This window comes from Xenopus tropicalis, chromosome 3, assembly GCF_000004195.4.
Source record: "Xenopus tropicalis strain Nigerian chromosome 3, UCB_Xtro_10.0, whole genome shotgun sequence".
NCBI lineage: Eukaryota > Metazoa > Chordata > Amphibia > Anura > Pipidae > Xenopus > Xenopus tropicalis.
In genome coordinates, this window is record NC_030679.2 from 51,091,144 (window position 1) to 51,105,724 (window position 14,581).

The 14,581-nt window shown below is 35.2% G+C and overlaps 1 protein-coding gene across 1 annotated transcript in view; it reads left to right on the forward strand.

Annotated features, from left to right (window-relative positions):
* The window catches only part of LOC100490346 (dynein heavy chain 3, axonemal), a 522,485-nt gene that overhangs the window by 129,771 nt on the left and 378,133 nt on the right, over positions 1-14,581 (forward strand). The window contains exons 16-21 of the mRNA XM_031898872.1: positions 102-297; positions 1,323-1,517; positions 1,931-2,119; positions 8,865-9,095; positions 10,467-10,565; positions 11,094-11,233. Of these exons, the coding sequence (XP_031754732.1) occupies positions 102-297; positions 1,323-1,517; positions 1,931-2,119; positions 8,865-9,095; positions 10,467-10,565; positions 11,094-11,233 (1,050 nt within the window). The remainder of the gene's footprint in view (positions 1-101; positions 298-1,322; positions 1,518-1,930; positions 2,120-8,864; positions 9,096-10,466; positions 10,566-11,093; positions 11,234-14,581) is intronic.

A 14,581-nucleotide genomic window follows, 5' to 3' on the forward strand; every position in this document is an offset into this window, starting at 1 on the left:
TTAAATGATGACTTATTCTAATTACGTTATTTAAATGTGAACAGTGCAAATTATGTCTCTAAATATTCCATTTCATTCTTCCTACCCCTGAATATTATCAGTGAGACACGACTGCAGAGGGCACATGATGCAGCCCTGGCAAAGCTGTCTCAATGGCAGAAGGATTTTTCCAAGCGCTTAGCTGATGTGGCTGCGGAGGTGAAGGAATTTCAAAGAAAAGAACGCATGAGTGAAGCTCCTGCGTATCTGCAAAAACTTAATGCCATCAATGGGAAAATCCAAGAGTCTATCGAAGAGGTAAGTTACATACTGCAAGTTATATCTTTATATGTTTACTTTTTTTAGTGTTGTTTAAAATCAGCGCAAATTTTGGCATATAAAAGTTAAAGGAACACTGGCACAGAAAACCAAAGTAAATATGTCATCAGTGTGTCAGCTGTCAGCAATGATGTCACCTGTAAAATAAGCCATCTAACCCTGTATGTAAAGAAAGGAACCTGCTCAGAAGAGCATCTGGTATTTACCAAGATTGTGGATATTGTCAACAATCACATACCCCTATTTTTATTCATTAAAACCTTTAGATGTTTAAGGGGAGGGTCAATACTGGATAACTTGTCAGCAGAAAGCTTGTGCTATATGGTTGGACTACTGAATGAAAAAAATGTTAGGTTGAAGAAGCAAATTTAACAAACACTAGTGATCTAAAAACTATAAGATAAATAATAGTATTTATATTTCTTGTTGTATATACCAATTACAACTTTCTATCTCTATCTTTCTTTCTATCTATTTATCTATCTACTATACAGCTGTGCATGCAATATTTCAGTCCCACTTGTAGGCCTTTATCAAGGATAATCCATAGTAAAGGCCCCCAAGGGGGAATAAAACATAATGGTTTTTTTTATATACAGTATATTGTACGGCTTAACAGTGTGCAAAGCATTTTAGCATTTTATGTAAATAAAGATTGCCATTTTCTTCCACAAATGGAAGAATGGTACACATAGCATAGGCTATAGCTTGAAAATGGCAACTAGAATAAGAAGCTTTAAAAGCAGATTCTCCGTAGCATGGGCAGAATCAGACACTAGCTGTATAAAAATATAATAATAATAAATAAGCTTTAGATAATACATGAAAAACATTGGATTTTATTATCAAAAGTGGGTTACTGGGTCTATTACAAATATGCTAAATACCTTCAAGGCACTTAAGACTTTTTCAATTAAAGGGCTAGACAATTCAGTTCTAATAAAGCTCTGATGCAGTTAGTGCCCTTTGTTACATGTTTTCATTATATATTTATCTTTTTACAGTTGGCTATGATTAACAAAGAGGAGGTACTTTTAGAAACTGGCCAGATAAGTGCATTTAACCAGATAGAAGAAATCTGTAAACTTAAAGAACCTTATGAGACTCTATGGGCTACTGCTGTCCAATTTACAGCTAAATATGATAAATGGATGAATGGTTCATTTTTGCAAGTGAATGCAGAGGAAGTAGAAGAGGAGGTAAGCCTTTATATGTCCTGCTAAAGTAGAATAATTAAATAATGCTGATACTTGTAGTTCTATATACATATATCCAATTAGGTATTCAAATTTAATTATAAATTCAAAATGTTGAATTATTCTAGAACAAAATTTGTGTTTTATAGACTGTGTACTTTTTATGTTATATACAGTACCTAACAGAATAGGATTACTTTTAAGGAGCATGTAAGTTAATGTAAGGTAGAGGAGCCATTTTGTATTTTTATAAGACAGGAGGGAGTCTGGCATTACAGGCTGTTTTGGAGTGAAATCAATTTAAATTTTATTGCTTTAATATGACAAGAATTAGCTACTGCTTGGCAATATGATAGATGCTTCCTGCACCATTGGAACAAATCAATACCTCCTCACTGAAAAATGTTTGTCATCAGGTGCAGAATTTATGGAAAGCTAGTTACAGACTGACAAAAGTATTTTATCACCCGGATTTACACGGACCTCTGAAAGTAGCTACCACCATAAAGACCAAGCTTGAGAAATTTAAGATCAACATGCCTCTCATATCAGCTCTGTGTACCCCAGGGATCAAACTCCGACACTGGAGCCTCATAAGTGAAAAGGTAAAGGAACAATTTTTCTATTCAATATGGAATTCCTAATTACTTGCTTATTTTTTTAGCGCTGCAGGATTCATACATGTATATGTGTATGTGGCTATAGTAGTACACACTGGCCTGTATTGTAATAATAGTGTTAAAGGTTTTATATAAGCCAAATAATGGCTTTAAACCTATAAAGATTATTAAGAGCCTGCCAGAGGGCAGAGTACTTTAAAAGGTAATTTTCCTATGTGGTATTATACAATGTCTTATACAGGTATGGGATGCGTTATCCAGGAACCTATTATCCATAAAGTTCTAAATTATGGGAAGGCCTTCTCCAATACACAAAACCGTACCTTTTACTTGGTGGCAAAACACTCCTATTGGGTTTAATTCATGTTAAATGATTTTTCAGTAGACTTATGTTTTTAAAGGAAAATGGTGCCTTTTAAGTGAGGTTGACAGCCCTTGGGTTGCATGCCACCTACTGTTGAGGCTAAGAATCACCCACATAGTCCTTGGAAACCAGTTTAACCAGACGATTTATTGCAACATTAAGCTCTAACTAGAAATGTATTCAGCAGCCAGGAGAGTTCTTTTCCCTCTGAACGTTACATAACTTTTTCTAGCTTAAAACAACATTATCATATTAAAATCATTATATTTTGATTGGTTCTGATTAAAATTGGAAAATTTAATTTGCTTATAATCACATCATCGCACTATTATTTAGTAAATCACCCCATACACATTTCATCTTTATTTCATCATTCTTTACTGGCAGATTCCACCCATAACAGACTTTCCCTACCATGCCAGCTTCCTCTTTCTATTCAGTAATAATGCTGTTTTCTCGTCATTTTTGGCTCATAATACTGATTTTGTTTAAAATTTGTTCTTAGCTTGAGATAAATCATGAAAACATTGCTTACTTACTTATTTTGATACATCAGGTTCTTAGAATAATTATTAGAAGTGACGCTAGAAGCTTACTCAGGGCCTAGCTGACCATCAGCTGACACCACATAGTGACAAGACTCTGGAGATGTGAAGGCCTCAGGGCAACGTTACTGATCCTCTGAAGAACACAAGTTGACTTGTTCAGGTTCTGATGTAAGGAAGAGGCAGAACATAATGATTGCTATGTGTCCATAAATGTCTTCTGTTGCCTCGGTGCTCATGTTTCCAGATGCTGCAGTTCCGATTTTAGCCTTCTGAGGCAGTATGGGCATTTATTTAACATCCACAGATATGTAGAACCTAGATTAAAGCATAGGTAACTCCTGTTACAAACCAGATAAAAAATGTTGGTTTAAATATGAATCAGCAGTAATTGCAATGAAAACATTTACAAAGAACTAAATGTGTGCTAATAAAAGCAATTAAATATTCAGCCTCAGTTTGGCAATTTTGCCTGTACATATCACTTTGGCGTTTACTCTTTCATTTCCCTTTGCTTATATTCTAGCTTGAGAAAATAGTTTTTTTCTTTTATAAATATTACTCAAGAATCCAGCCCCCACCCAAATTATAGACTTTTCCATAAATGGGCCTAATTACCTGAATTCAGTTTTGATTAGCAGTGTTAATTGATGCAGCTGTGGATGCTATCTGTTTACTTAAATTACCATGTGCAAACAGCAATATGTCTGAAAGTGAATATGCTAAACTGAAAATACTAATTAGTGATGGCAGATTGTTATTCAAGTCCCATCTTTAAGCTTTTTAATGAAAGCTCAGATGTGTCAGGGATTCATGATATTCAGACAGAAATTTCTATATTATATATGATTTGTAAATGCAATGCCTGGAACAGCTGGGTGATTGGATGTGGTTTTTCACACTGGTCATAATGTCAGTTTAGATGTTTTCCTGCCTCAGACATGTGAAATATATATATATATATATATATATATATATATATATATATATATATATATATATATATATATATATATATATATATATATATATATATATATATATATATATATATTTCTATACTATATATATATATATATATAATATATATATATAAAATATAGCATTGTGAAAATCAAAGAAACATTTCTGGACCACTAATAAGTTACTTTGTTTTTGACCAATAGATTTTATTTGCACCTAGGCAATTTGACCCATTTGGTTAAAGGAGTGCACCTCTTTGGATTTTAAAATTCCAACTTCTCAAAAAATAATTAGCATTTAATTTGACTTTTCCCTTTATATATGTTCTAAAGTGTCTTTAAAATACTCTATGCAAGTGATCCCCAACCAGTAACTCGGGGGCAACATGTTGCTCACCAACCCCTTGGATGTTGCTCTCAGTGCCCCCAAACCAGGTAGTTATTTTTGAATTCCTGAGTTGGTGGCAAGTTTAGTTTGAATAAAAACAAGGTTTACTACCAAATAAAGCCCCTTGTAAACTGATAGTGTGCATAGAGGCTGCCTACTAGCCAATCACAGCCCTTATTTGGCACCTCCATGAACTTTTATGGTGCTTGTGTTGCTCTCCAAGTCTTTTTACATTTGATTGTGGCTCACGAGTAAAGGTGGCCATACACACACCGATATTATCGTACGAAACCTCGTTTCGTACGATAATCGGTGCGTGTATGGTATGTCGGCGAGTCGACCGATATCGCAAGAAGCTGCTGATATCGGCCGACTCGCCGATCGGACCAGTTTTAAAATTTTGATCGGGCGCCATAGAAGGCGCCTGGCCAAAATTCTCCCTTCAGATCTGAATCGGCAGAAGGAGGTAGAAATCCTATTGTTTCTACCTCCTTACCTGCCGATTCAGCCCTGAATGGTGTGTGGCGGATCTTACGATGTTTCGTGTGACCGATGGTCGTATGAAACATCGTCAGATCGCCACGTGTATGGCCACCTTTAGAAAGGGGACCCCTGATCTATATGAAATATATAACTGGTAGGGAACACACTACAGGGCAGTGTCGGACTGGCCTCCTGGAGGGCCAAAGTGTCAGTGGACCCTACTTTTCACCTAACCACCTGCCTTGTATACCTATATCATAGCTATTCCCCACTTTTATTTTAGAACAAAGAGAAAAAATGGTGGGAAGGACACATGATAGTACATAAGGAGAGTCCAAAAGAGAGGGAACAGAGACAGAGAACTTGTTTGTAGAGTGGGTCTGTGGTATAAGGTTTTCTAGTGGGCCCCTGAACCCCAGTCTGACACTGCTACAGAGTACCTAAGCCCCTTTACATGGTCCTATAGCCCCAGTCATATGTAGCAAGCAGCACAGATTGCCAACCCATTTATAACAACACGTGATTGCCATTGGTAGAATGTTGGGCATCAGCATTTTTTTTTTTAAATTAGTATAGTCATTATGTTAAGGAAATTTCCCTTTTTTATGTAAAGTAAATGTTATATATTATTGAAATCCACTGAAATCACTGAGTTGATCACTACAGGTAAGAAAAAATAAAGCTTTGGTGGCATATAAGTTATTTGTATAATTAGACATGGTAAGGTATAAGGTGTTGCTACTGCAGAATTCACATTGGTAAAGAAAGAGTGCAAACTAGTCATAACTATTAAGTGAGAACACTGTGGCCTTTTATTCAGCAATAACCTACTTTTTGAATTTTATGTCTCAGGGGCTGCTGAATCTTCCTAGTCCTGAAGTAGGTCTTCCTGTAGCTTTCAAACCCCAGCTGTATAGAGACAGGCTTGGGAAACCTATTAGTGAATTCACCCAGAACTACAGCAAAATTGGACACACCTGTACTCTGCCTTCTGGGAGAGAACAGCTGTCAATCAATGCTTTACTTGAAAAGGGACAGCCACTTGAAGTACATCAAAGATCGACAATCTTCTCCCAAGAGGATATGCAGCAGTTGTACGCATTGCAGCTGTTTTATAATAAGGCAGATAGCCTCCCATGTAAGCCCAAATAAGTACAGTTTCTTTAAGAAGAAATGGAGGAGGCCACTTTTGTGCATATCAAATTGGGAAAACTGTGGAATAGTCTAATGTCTTTTCCTGTTCTGAAACCTATAGCTGACATAACCAAATAATCTACAGTATAATGTACTATAACATAATTTATTATTATTATTAACATTTATTTATAAAGTGCCAACATATTCCGCAGCGCTGTACAATAAGTGGGTTTCATACACTGGACATACAGAGTAACATATAAAGCAATCAATAACTGATACAAGAGGTGAAGAGAGCCCTGCCCAAAGAGCTTACAATCTACAAGGAGAAAGGATTGAGACACAAGGTGTGGGAATGGGCAAGGTCAGAGTTGTGAGAGGTGTGGCACAGATTATTGCTTTTAGCAGCACACTGAGGTTATGTTAAACTAAATGAGAGTAAGCTTCTGTAAATAAATGTGTTTTTCGAGATCTTTTGAAGGAAGAGTGATTGGGAGAAAGTCTGACAGATTGTGGGAGTGAATTCCAGAGAAGGGGGGCAGCCCATGCAAAGTCTTGAATGCGAGTGTGTGAGAAGGGAATGAGAGAGGAGTTAATATATGCAAAGCAAAGGTTTTTCTGTCCCATTTGAACACCTTTATCTTATCAAAAGTTTAAACAATATACCACATCATTTAACGCTACAACAATATCACAAATTGCACTATACATAATGATATCATATTAGACATATTATTCTAGTTCGGTTTGCATGTTACATCCCCAAGCTTAACCCAGACATGATGTTCCAGAACATGTACAGGTAGGTGTCCCTCTTGATTGCCTTGTAAATAACTGAAAAAGAGTTATATTGGTATTTAGAAATATTTTTGCCATACCATATGTTGTCTGTATAAATGTGTGCTGTTAGTCATCCTTCTAGAGCATAGATCCCACTCAGCTTCACTAAACTTCACACTTATAAAATGTTCAACACTTACTGAGAACACAGCTTGTGGCCTTCTATATTAGATCACATTGCACATTCCTTTCTAATTACTTGGGGACCTTAATATCTTACCTTTATTAGTTTCATTTTAGTGCTTCATTTCATAAAATGCTGGGTTTATCAACTGAAATCTAGTGAGCAATTTTCATTTTTTTTATATTTTTTACATTTGAATTGCATTTAATGTAAAGCAAGCAACATATTTAATTTGGTAAACAGAACATTTTGTGTGCGATTATTTCTTTACACGTGGAATATGAGCTGTCATATAGCTTGTTGAGGAATGCTCCATTTGTAGATCAGTATAATTTTTTTTTAATGATCACTAGGGATGTGGGGATTGTGAATAAGGTTAAAGGACTTAAGAGGAAAGCTAGGTTTTAAGTTAGATGAATATTGGCTTAGGTCTCAAAGGGAGGGATTAGTAGCTGGAAATAGATTTCATTATTTTCTGTGATGTGAGCACTCTCTTATAGCCCCAAAAGATTAAGAATGACTCTCTTTTTAGTCATCTAAAAGTTGAACCTACTAATCGCAAAGTGTAATATAATTATATGAATTGCCGTTTTAAAACATATTTACAAACACACAAATAAAATGGTTGTAGATTCTTAATAGTCCTTCCTCTATTTTTTACTTGACACTTCGTAAGCATTGAACTTGGCGATAGATTGCTGCCTCATTTACATTTAAAATTGAAATCTGAGAACTGGTTGGTAAAATGTAGATTTTGGGTGAATATAAAATAAAATAAGGGCCAGCATTTTCGAGTGAGATCAAGAAAAATTCATCAAAGCAGTGACATTTGTACCTATAACACTGCTTATGCATCATGGTCTAGGAAGCTTAGTCTCTGAGGAGAATTAATATTTATGTCTCTTTCATTTGGAACATTCCCTCCTGTTGTCACCAACTGGTTCTTTTCACACGCAGAAATAAAATGTCACACTAAAGATATCAATATAACATTGAATTCCATTTTTAAAAGGAAACATCCTGTTAGAACTGATGGAATCACGTTGACATTTGGATGGATGTTGAACACTATTAGCCTTATTTAGAAAACAAATTATTTTTTCTAATAATTCCTCTTTTATAAGCATTGTCCAAAATATGGACAACATGAATTAATAATAATAGAAATTAATGTTTGCAGTTATTCTACAAAACATCCTTCTTAGTGAATGTCTTCATATTTCTATTCACTGTCCTCTGTTTATGTATTTGAATGAGAAGTCACTACGTGTTCTAGTGCTGTCTGATAAATGCAAGAGCTGCTGAACTTAAAGGTGCTGATGCAATAATGAAAGGTTAAGGCTCCCTTGACAACCAGGGGTTAATACAAAGGAGCTTGTAGATAGGCTCAGGGAGCCTTTGGGAGGTTTGGGGTTAACTGGTATGTTGACTAGAAGTAAGGGGGCATGCATAAAGTAGGGAGAAAATGGAACTTGGAGGAGTAAAACCCCATTTTGATCCCAGGATGGTTTGCACACTAAGGTCTCTTGGGTTTTATCCTATTGTTTTTCTGAGCATCATTACAGTTCATATCCTTTATAACTGTGGTAATAAAGCTGTGGTCTTTTAACAACCATTGTGCATTCTTATGAAGTTACAGTATTTGTACATGTAATTGCCATTAAAAACAATATATGTCTGTCACTTTTTTCTACACTGCTGGTTCTCACCCCAGAAAACAAGGTAGCAGAAGCTACCTGACTAACACACCAGTGAAAGTGACAAACAAATGTTATTTTCAATTACAATTATGTTTACAAATAACTTTAAAACCATTGAAAATGTAATTTCATTTTGTATTGTTTGTGTGGAGTTCCCCTTTAAGCTTTTTGGGTCTATATTCTTTAGGTTGGTTTCGACATTACTCCTCATGAAAGCACTTCGCTTCTAGAGGTTTTACAGCTTGGCCTTGAGAAATACCTTGATGAGTTGAATCAAATCAGTTCACAAGCCAGTAAAGAATATGGCCTGGAGAAAGCCCTGAATAAAATGAAAACAGACTGGGAAAATGTTTGTTTTATTTTCACACCTTACAAGGACAGAAATGTTCATGTATTAGCTGCTGTAGATGACATCCAGGTAAAGAGTGTTTCTTTTATATTTTGATATAATTTAATATTTCATTTACATTTGTAGTCTTTATTTAAAGGCTACATCCTTTTCTCAGTTTTCTGTCCATTTTTGTGATGGATCCTATTGAATGTTATTGAATGAGTATGTGATTACCCCTACAGTCTTGCATACACTGAGAATCTTTTTTAAGCAAGTGTTTATTTTTTTATTGTAACTGATGTGGTGGGTTTCATTCTTTCTTTGTGACCCTTGTAAGTTATACAGTGGAAGTAGATGAATATTATTTGCTCACCATGAGAAAAAATAGCCCTGCACAATTCAGTAACAATGGATGATATTCCATGCCTGAGTTTAGGTATCATGTTTCATTATGCACCCTAAAATACACAGAAAACCATTCTACCTCTGTATATTATACCTCATTTTTGTATTATATCTATACCTATTAATGAAAGGTAAACATATTGATTGCCTCAGCTTAGATTTAAGCTGCCCCGCACAGACTGATAATAGCTCCATATTCAGGCCCTCCAGACTGAGTTGGCAGCTTACTGGTATGGTGCCTGTTGATTTACCTGCCCATAGCTGGTCAAAAATTAGCCCTCTTAAGTGATCACTGTATTCCCCCTATGATTGGATTGATGGCTCAGTGGCCAATTATTGCATTAGTCCCATATCTTCCACCAAGCTGATAGCCAAATACATGCACATACATCTACTTGTTTGGCAACATACCCAAAGGAGCGGATCCATCAGTGTATGACATGTTTTATTCTGTAACAAACTGTAGCTCTTGATATAGTGTATATAGAACATTTAGAAGAAACACAGGTAACATGCAGGGAGGCATATTTTTTCATACTGAGTACAGTTATTTTTTTTCTATTTAAGTCATTTTTGATTCTTGAGACCCTTAATTTAAAACAACCTTTTGTTCTTATACTGCATAACAGGCCAGTGTGGCACGTGTAACCTTACCATGGTCTTATTTATTTTTGTGTTGTATAAAAAGCCCTGTATGTTGGATTTTTTCTCTTGGCACACTAGATTTGTGCCCATCTGTCTGTGAACTTTGAAGCCTATCTGAAATGATTATTGCTGGCATCTTGCAAGCATACACTACTAGGCACATAATAATAATACTGTGCAGGAATTTTTTTCTGACCTCTTCAAATTACATTTGAGTGTCAAGGGAATTTCTCAGTGACTGGAGGTAATAAGGTTCAATCCGTTTTGCTGGTTGGCTTCAAATCAGCTCTTCAGACGCTCTAACTTATCCATTCGTTTTATCTTGGCTTGTGATTTCATTTAGCTCTGTAATCCAGGTAACTAAGCCCCCTCTTTTCACATTGCTCCCTTTTCTCCTCCCTCTTTAAGGTTTTGCTGGAAGATCACATTGTGAAAACTACGACCATGAAAGGCTCTCCATTTATTGCACCATTTGAAAAAGAAATATTAGCATGGGAGTCTAAGCTGGTACGTTGCCTTTGGTGAAGCTCTTGTTGGATTTAATTAGCTTTTAGATTTCATCTCCATCCAGCATCTCAGATTTCACCTCCCAATAAGGTTTATGCTTCAGTGCCTTTCATTATATAAAACTTTTCAAACTTGGCTTTGCCCTCAACATTCTGCAGAATATTAAGAAGGGTAAAAGAAGTATTGCATTCTTTATGTTAAATTGATTTCACTTTAGTTTTTATTATGTGAGGCTAAACGCAATAGACACAGTCACCCGGTAAGAGAGTGAATCATCCAAGTGAGACACACAAAGAGGCAGCTGCGCTGGCTCATTCTTTACTGTGCTTTACCAAGTAGAACAGAAAACAGGAGTTGAGAAGGCATTTCTGCAAGAATATGTGATGGCACAGAACAAGCGATAAAAAAGAAAAAAAAATCCATTTCGTTGTAATAATCTAAGGTGGATTTGTTTGAGGCATCTGCCTCATTTCCCATCAGCAGCTCTGAGAATGCTATTGGTTTCATCTACTTTATCTTTTTGTGCAGTGGCTTTTGCAGGAAGTTTTGGATTCCTGGCTCAAGGTTCAAATGGCCTGGCTCTACCTGGAACCCATTTTTGGATCTGAGGATATACGCAACCAAATACCAGTGGAAGGAAAAAAATTTGAAATTGTTGATGCAAACTGGTAAGTTTAAACAGGATGTTTTTTCATAGGAAAAAAACTCTGTATGACTCTGTTTAACAGATATAAAGAATACAGTGGGACATGAAAAGGTAAATCAAGATTTGCCACTCTAGACAATACAGCTATTCTCAATGTATAGGATGTGCAGAACGGTAAATGGCATGTTTTCCTATAACTGTTATAAGGATTTTTTTTTTAATGTATAAATTCTAACAACATTATACAGTTGATTACTTTGGTTTATTATATCAGGGTGAGTTAGCGATTTTAGTAATGTGCAGTAACTGTAATAAATTGCCAGGATATAAGAAGAAATATGAATAGAAAATACTGGCCCCATGCAATAGAAATGAATTGTAAAAGATCAGAATGGGTCTCTGATGTTTTAGAATAAGAAATGTAAATAGAATTTTTACAGTAAAAAGGAATTTGGAGCATACATGTTGCCCCATTTATATGCTCTATCTTTTGTTTAAATAATATTCATTTTGTTATGCAAACGTAGTGAAAATGATAGAGTGCTAGCAACAGAAACAGAAATGCAGTGTGAAATGTATTGGTATATGTATAGCTTGGTCTTTAGAAAATACTGCAGCAACGATCTTGGACAGTTATATATCAACTTATTGTACATGCAGTTATACTGCTGGTTACGTTTAACTTGATACTAGTGCTTATATTTTCTCAAATGTTTTTGAAACAGCCATTGGAAAAGCACAGGGCGATGAATCACAGTAAAATGCATACCTGTATTTATCTATACATGCTATATGTTTACAAATACATTGGTACTTTAGCAATTGATACATGGGTGTGTATAGGTGAGTACACATTGTACACCTGCTTTTCTTCCCTTTAATTAGTTACCTAAATACACACACATTTACACATCAGGCACATGTACACACATATACACAGATATACACACACACCAGTCAGTTTCTTATTGTTGGTCTCCTCCTGTACTCTTTCTTTTTGTTCTAAATCCTGCTGCATTTCATAATTATTCTGTTTCCACTGACTCTTAAAAAAGACTTCAGAAGTCAAAGTCATTAATTTTCTGTTAGAAGGCTTTCTTTTAGTGGGAAACCTTTGATGGCTCGAATTTTAAGCTGCTAAAGTTATTGTAGTTTGTACTGGTCTCAGCTAGAATTTAATAAAAAAAAAATCAAGAAATAATTTGCATGTGACACATTTCACCCTTTCCAAGTGGAGAGAATAAATCTACAGAGTTCAATTTATGAGTGGCAAATAATTGCTTTTTTTCCAGGCGTGCTTCCTATTTTTTTAAAAAACGTGGGTTTTTTTTTATGAACACAACATGCACCTCAGGGTTAGAACTGAGCAGTCAATTCATTATTTAAAACTTTCTGACTTGTCTAACAGCAAGACAAAAACAAGAGCTAGAAAATATAATATCAAAATGTAATTGTTAGTGTAGGTAGAAAATGTTATTATTTAATTATCAAGCTTTTGTGCCCTTGGATGAACATAATTCATTACCAAGTTTACATTCGGCAACCAGCAATGTTTTGCAACTTTTATCAACATGGGTTGCAGAAATGTAACACAGCAGTTGTAGCTTTTTGTTCAGCAGTTCTCCAGTTTGGAATTTCAGCAGGTACCTGGTTGCTAGGGTTTTGTTTACCTTAGCAACTAGGCAGTGGTTTAAATTAAGGACTGATGAATTAATGAATGAATATGAATAGGAGAGGGACTGAATAGAAAGATAACCAATAAAAATGAACAATAATAATTAAAAATAAATGTTAAGCTCACAAAGCAATACTTTTTGGCAAAGTTGCTAGGAATAGGACATTCTACAACAAACTAAAAGTCAACATAAAGGCACAACACCCCTTTTAGGGTTATATACATGTTACATACCTGTTAGAAAAGAGTTACTAATTGTAATTAATTGAAGATAGAAGTGACTTCACTCAAGATTACACTCAAAATATGCACAAAACGATCAACTGATGCCATAAAAGTGGGCAGTGGGTGGGCCAAAAGTTAATCTTAACAGACTCATAGTGATTGGATATCTACTTATAGGTGGAGCTTGCCACTGCATTTAGTCAAATTAATATTTTAGGGAACAAAAGCTGTAAGTTTGACTTTAAAACAAACTTTACCGTAACAGGGTCTAATTGACTTATTTGCTTTTTCTCTAGTTAACAAGTCTCCTGTCAAGTTTTCTACTTGAAATCAGCAACATGACGAATAGAATAACATACCTTTAATTAAAAGATGCTTTATTTGGCACAACATGTTTTGGATAGGAAAATCCTTGATCTTTTACCTGAAAGGGTTTCTTTCCAAAACATGTTATGCCTTGAGTGACAGCCAAACACAAATGACTTTAGTTGCTGCTATGCAGTAGGAAATTAGTGATTTTTTGATTACAGCTTTATAGCACAAATAAGTTTGTTTGTACTCACCCCTAAAGTACCCTGCCAGGGTCATTTATAGTAGCTCACTCGCTGCTTCCCCTGCTTTATTCAGCCTCTTCCATTGCTGGTATTTAGTGTCTCTGTATTTCTCTACATTTGAACAAATAGATTTCAAGACTGATTTAGTCAATGTGTATATGAATATACCGTGCATTACAAAATGGTCTGTTATGGTTAATTAAACACAGAAGGCCCTGTATCTAATATACATGTGATTTATTGTTTAGTCTTATAAATTAAAATGTGATAGCAAAGTGGATGCTGCTATCTATTTTGATGACTTTCGTACATTTAATACACATTTATAGACAGATAGCAATCTGTGTAACCTACAGATGGAGCATTTCATGTAACTAATTTTATTTAATTATCTCTTATATGAACCACTTAAAGTCTCTTATGAGGTTCAGCATTTTTTCAAGGCTTCATTCATCAATGGTGCATCAAGTATGCACCAGCTAAAAGAAAACATTGTTTCATATGTAATGATCATATAAATCTTCCACTGTTTTGGGCCACCTACTGGACCAGCCCTACAGTTTGGAGAACTCTAGCTTAAAATGGTGAGCCATCTGCCTATAATAACTAGATAAAGTTTGCTCTGTAGTTTCAACAAACTTCTCAAGGCAAAAAGGAGCCACTAAATAGGAGGGCTAACTCCAGCTAAGCACAGTGATATTATCTAACAAGAACCTTAAAGCGGAGTCTTATCAAAGTATGTCATGGCTGAAAGTGGGTATAAATTGTAATGTTGTAATGCACATTTGTATTTAGTTATTTGGTGGTGGTGGAATTGTAGACTTTGAAAATGTGTTAAAAACAGTTTGTTTAGCAATAATTGCATACAAACTGTGTGTTTCTATTCATTTATGCATCTTTAAAATGTCATTGTAAT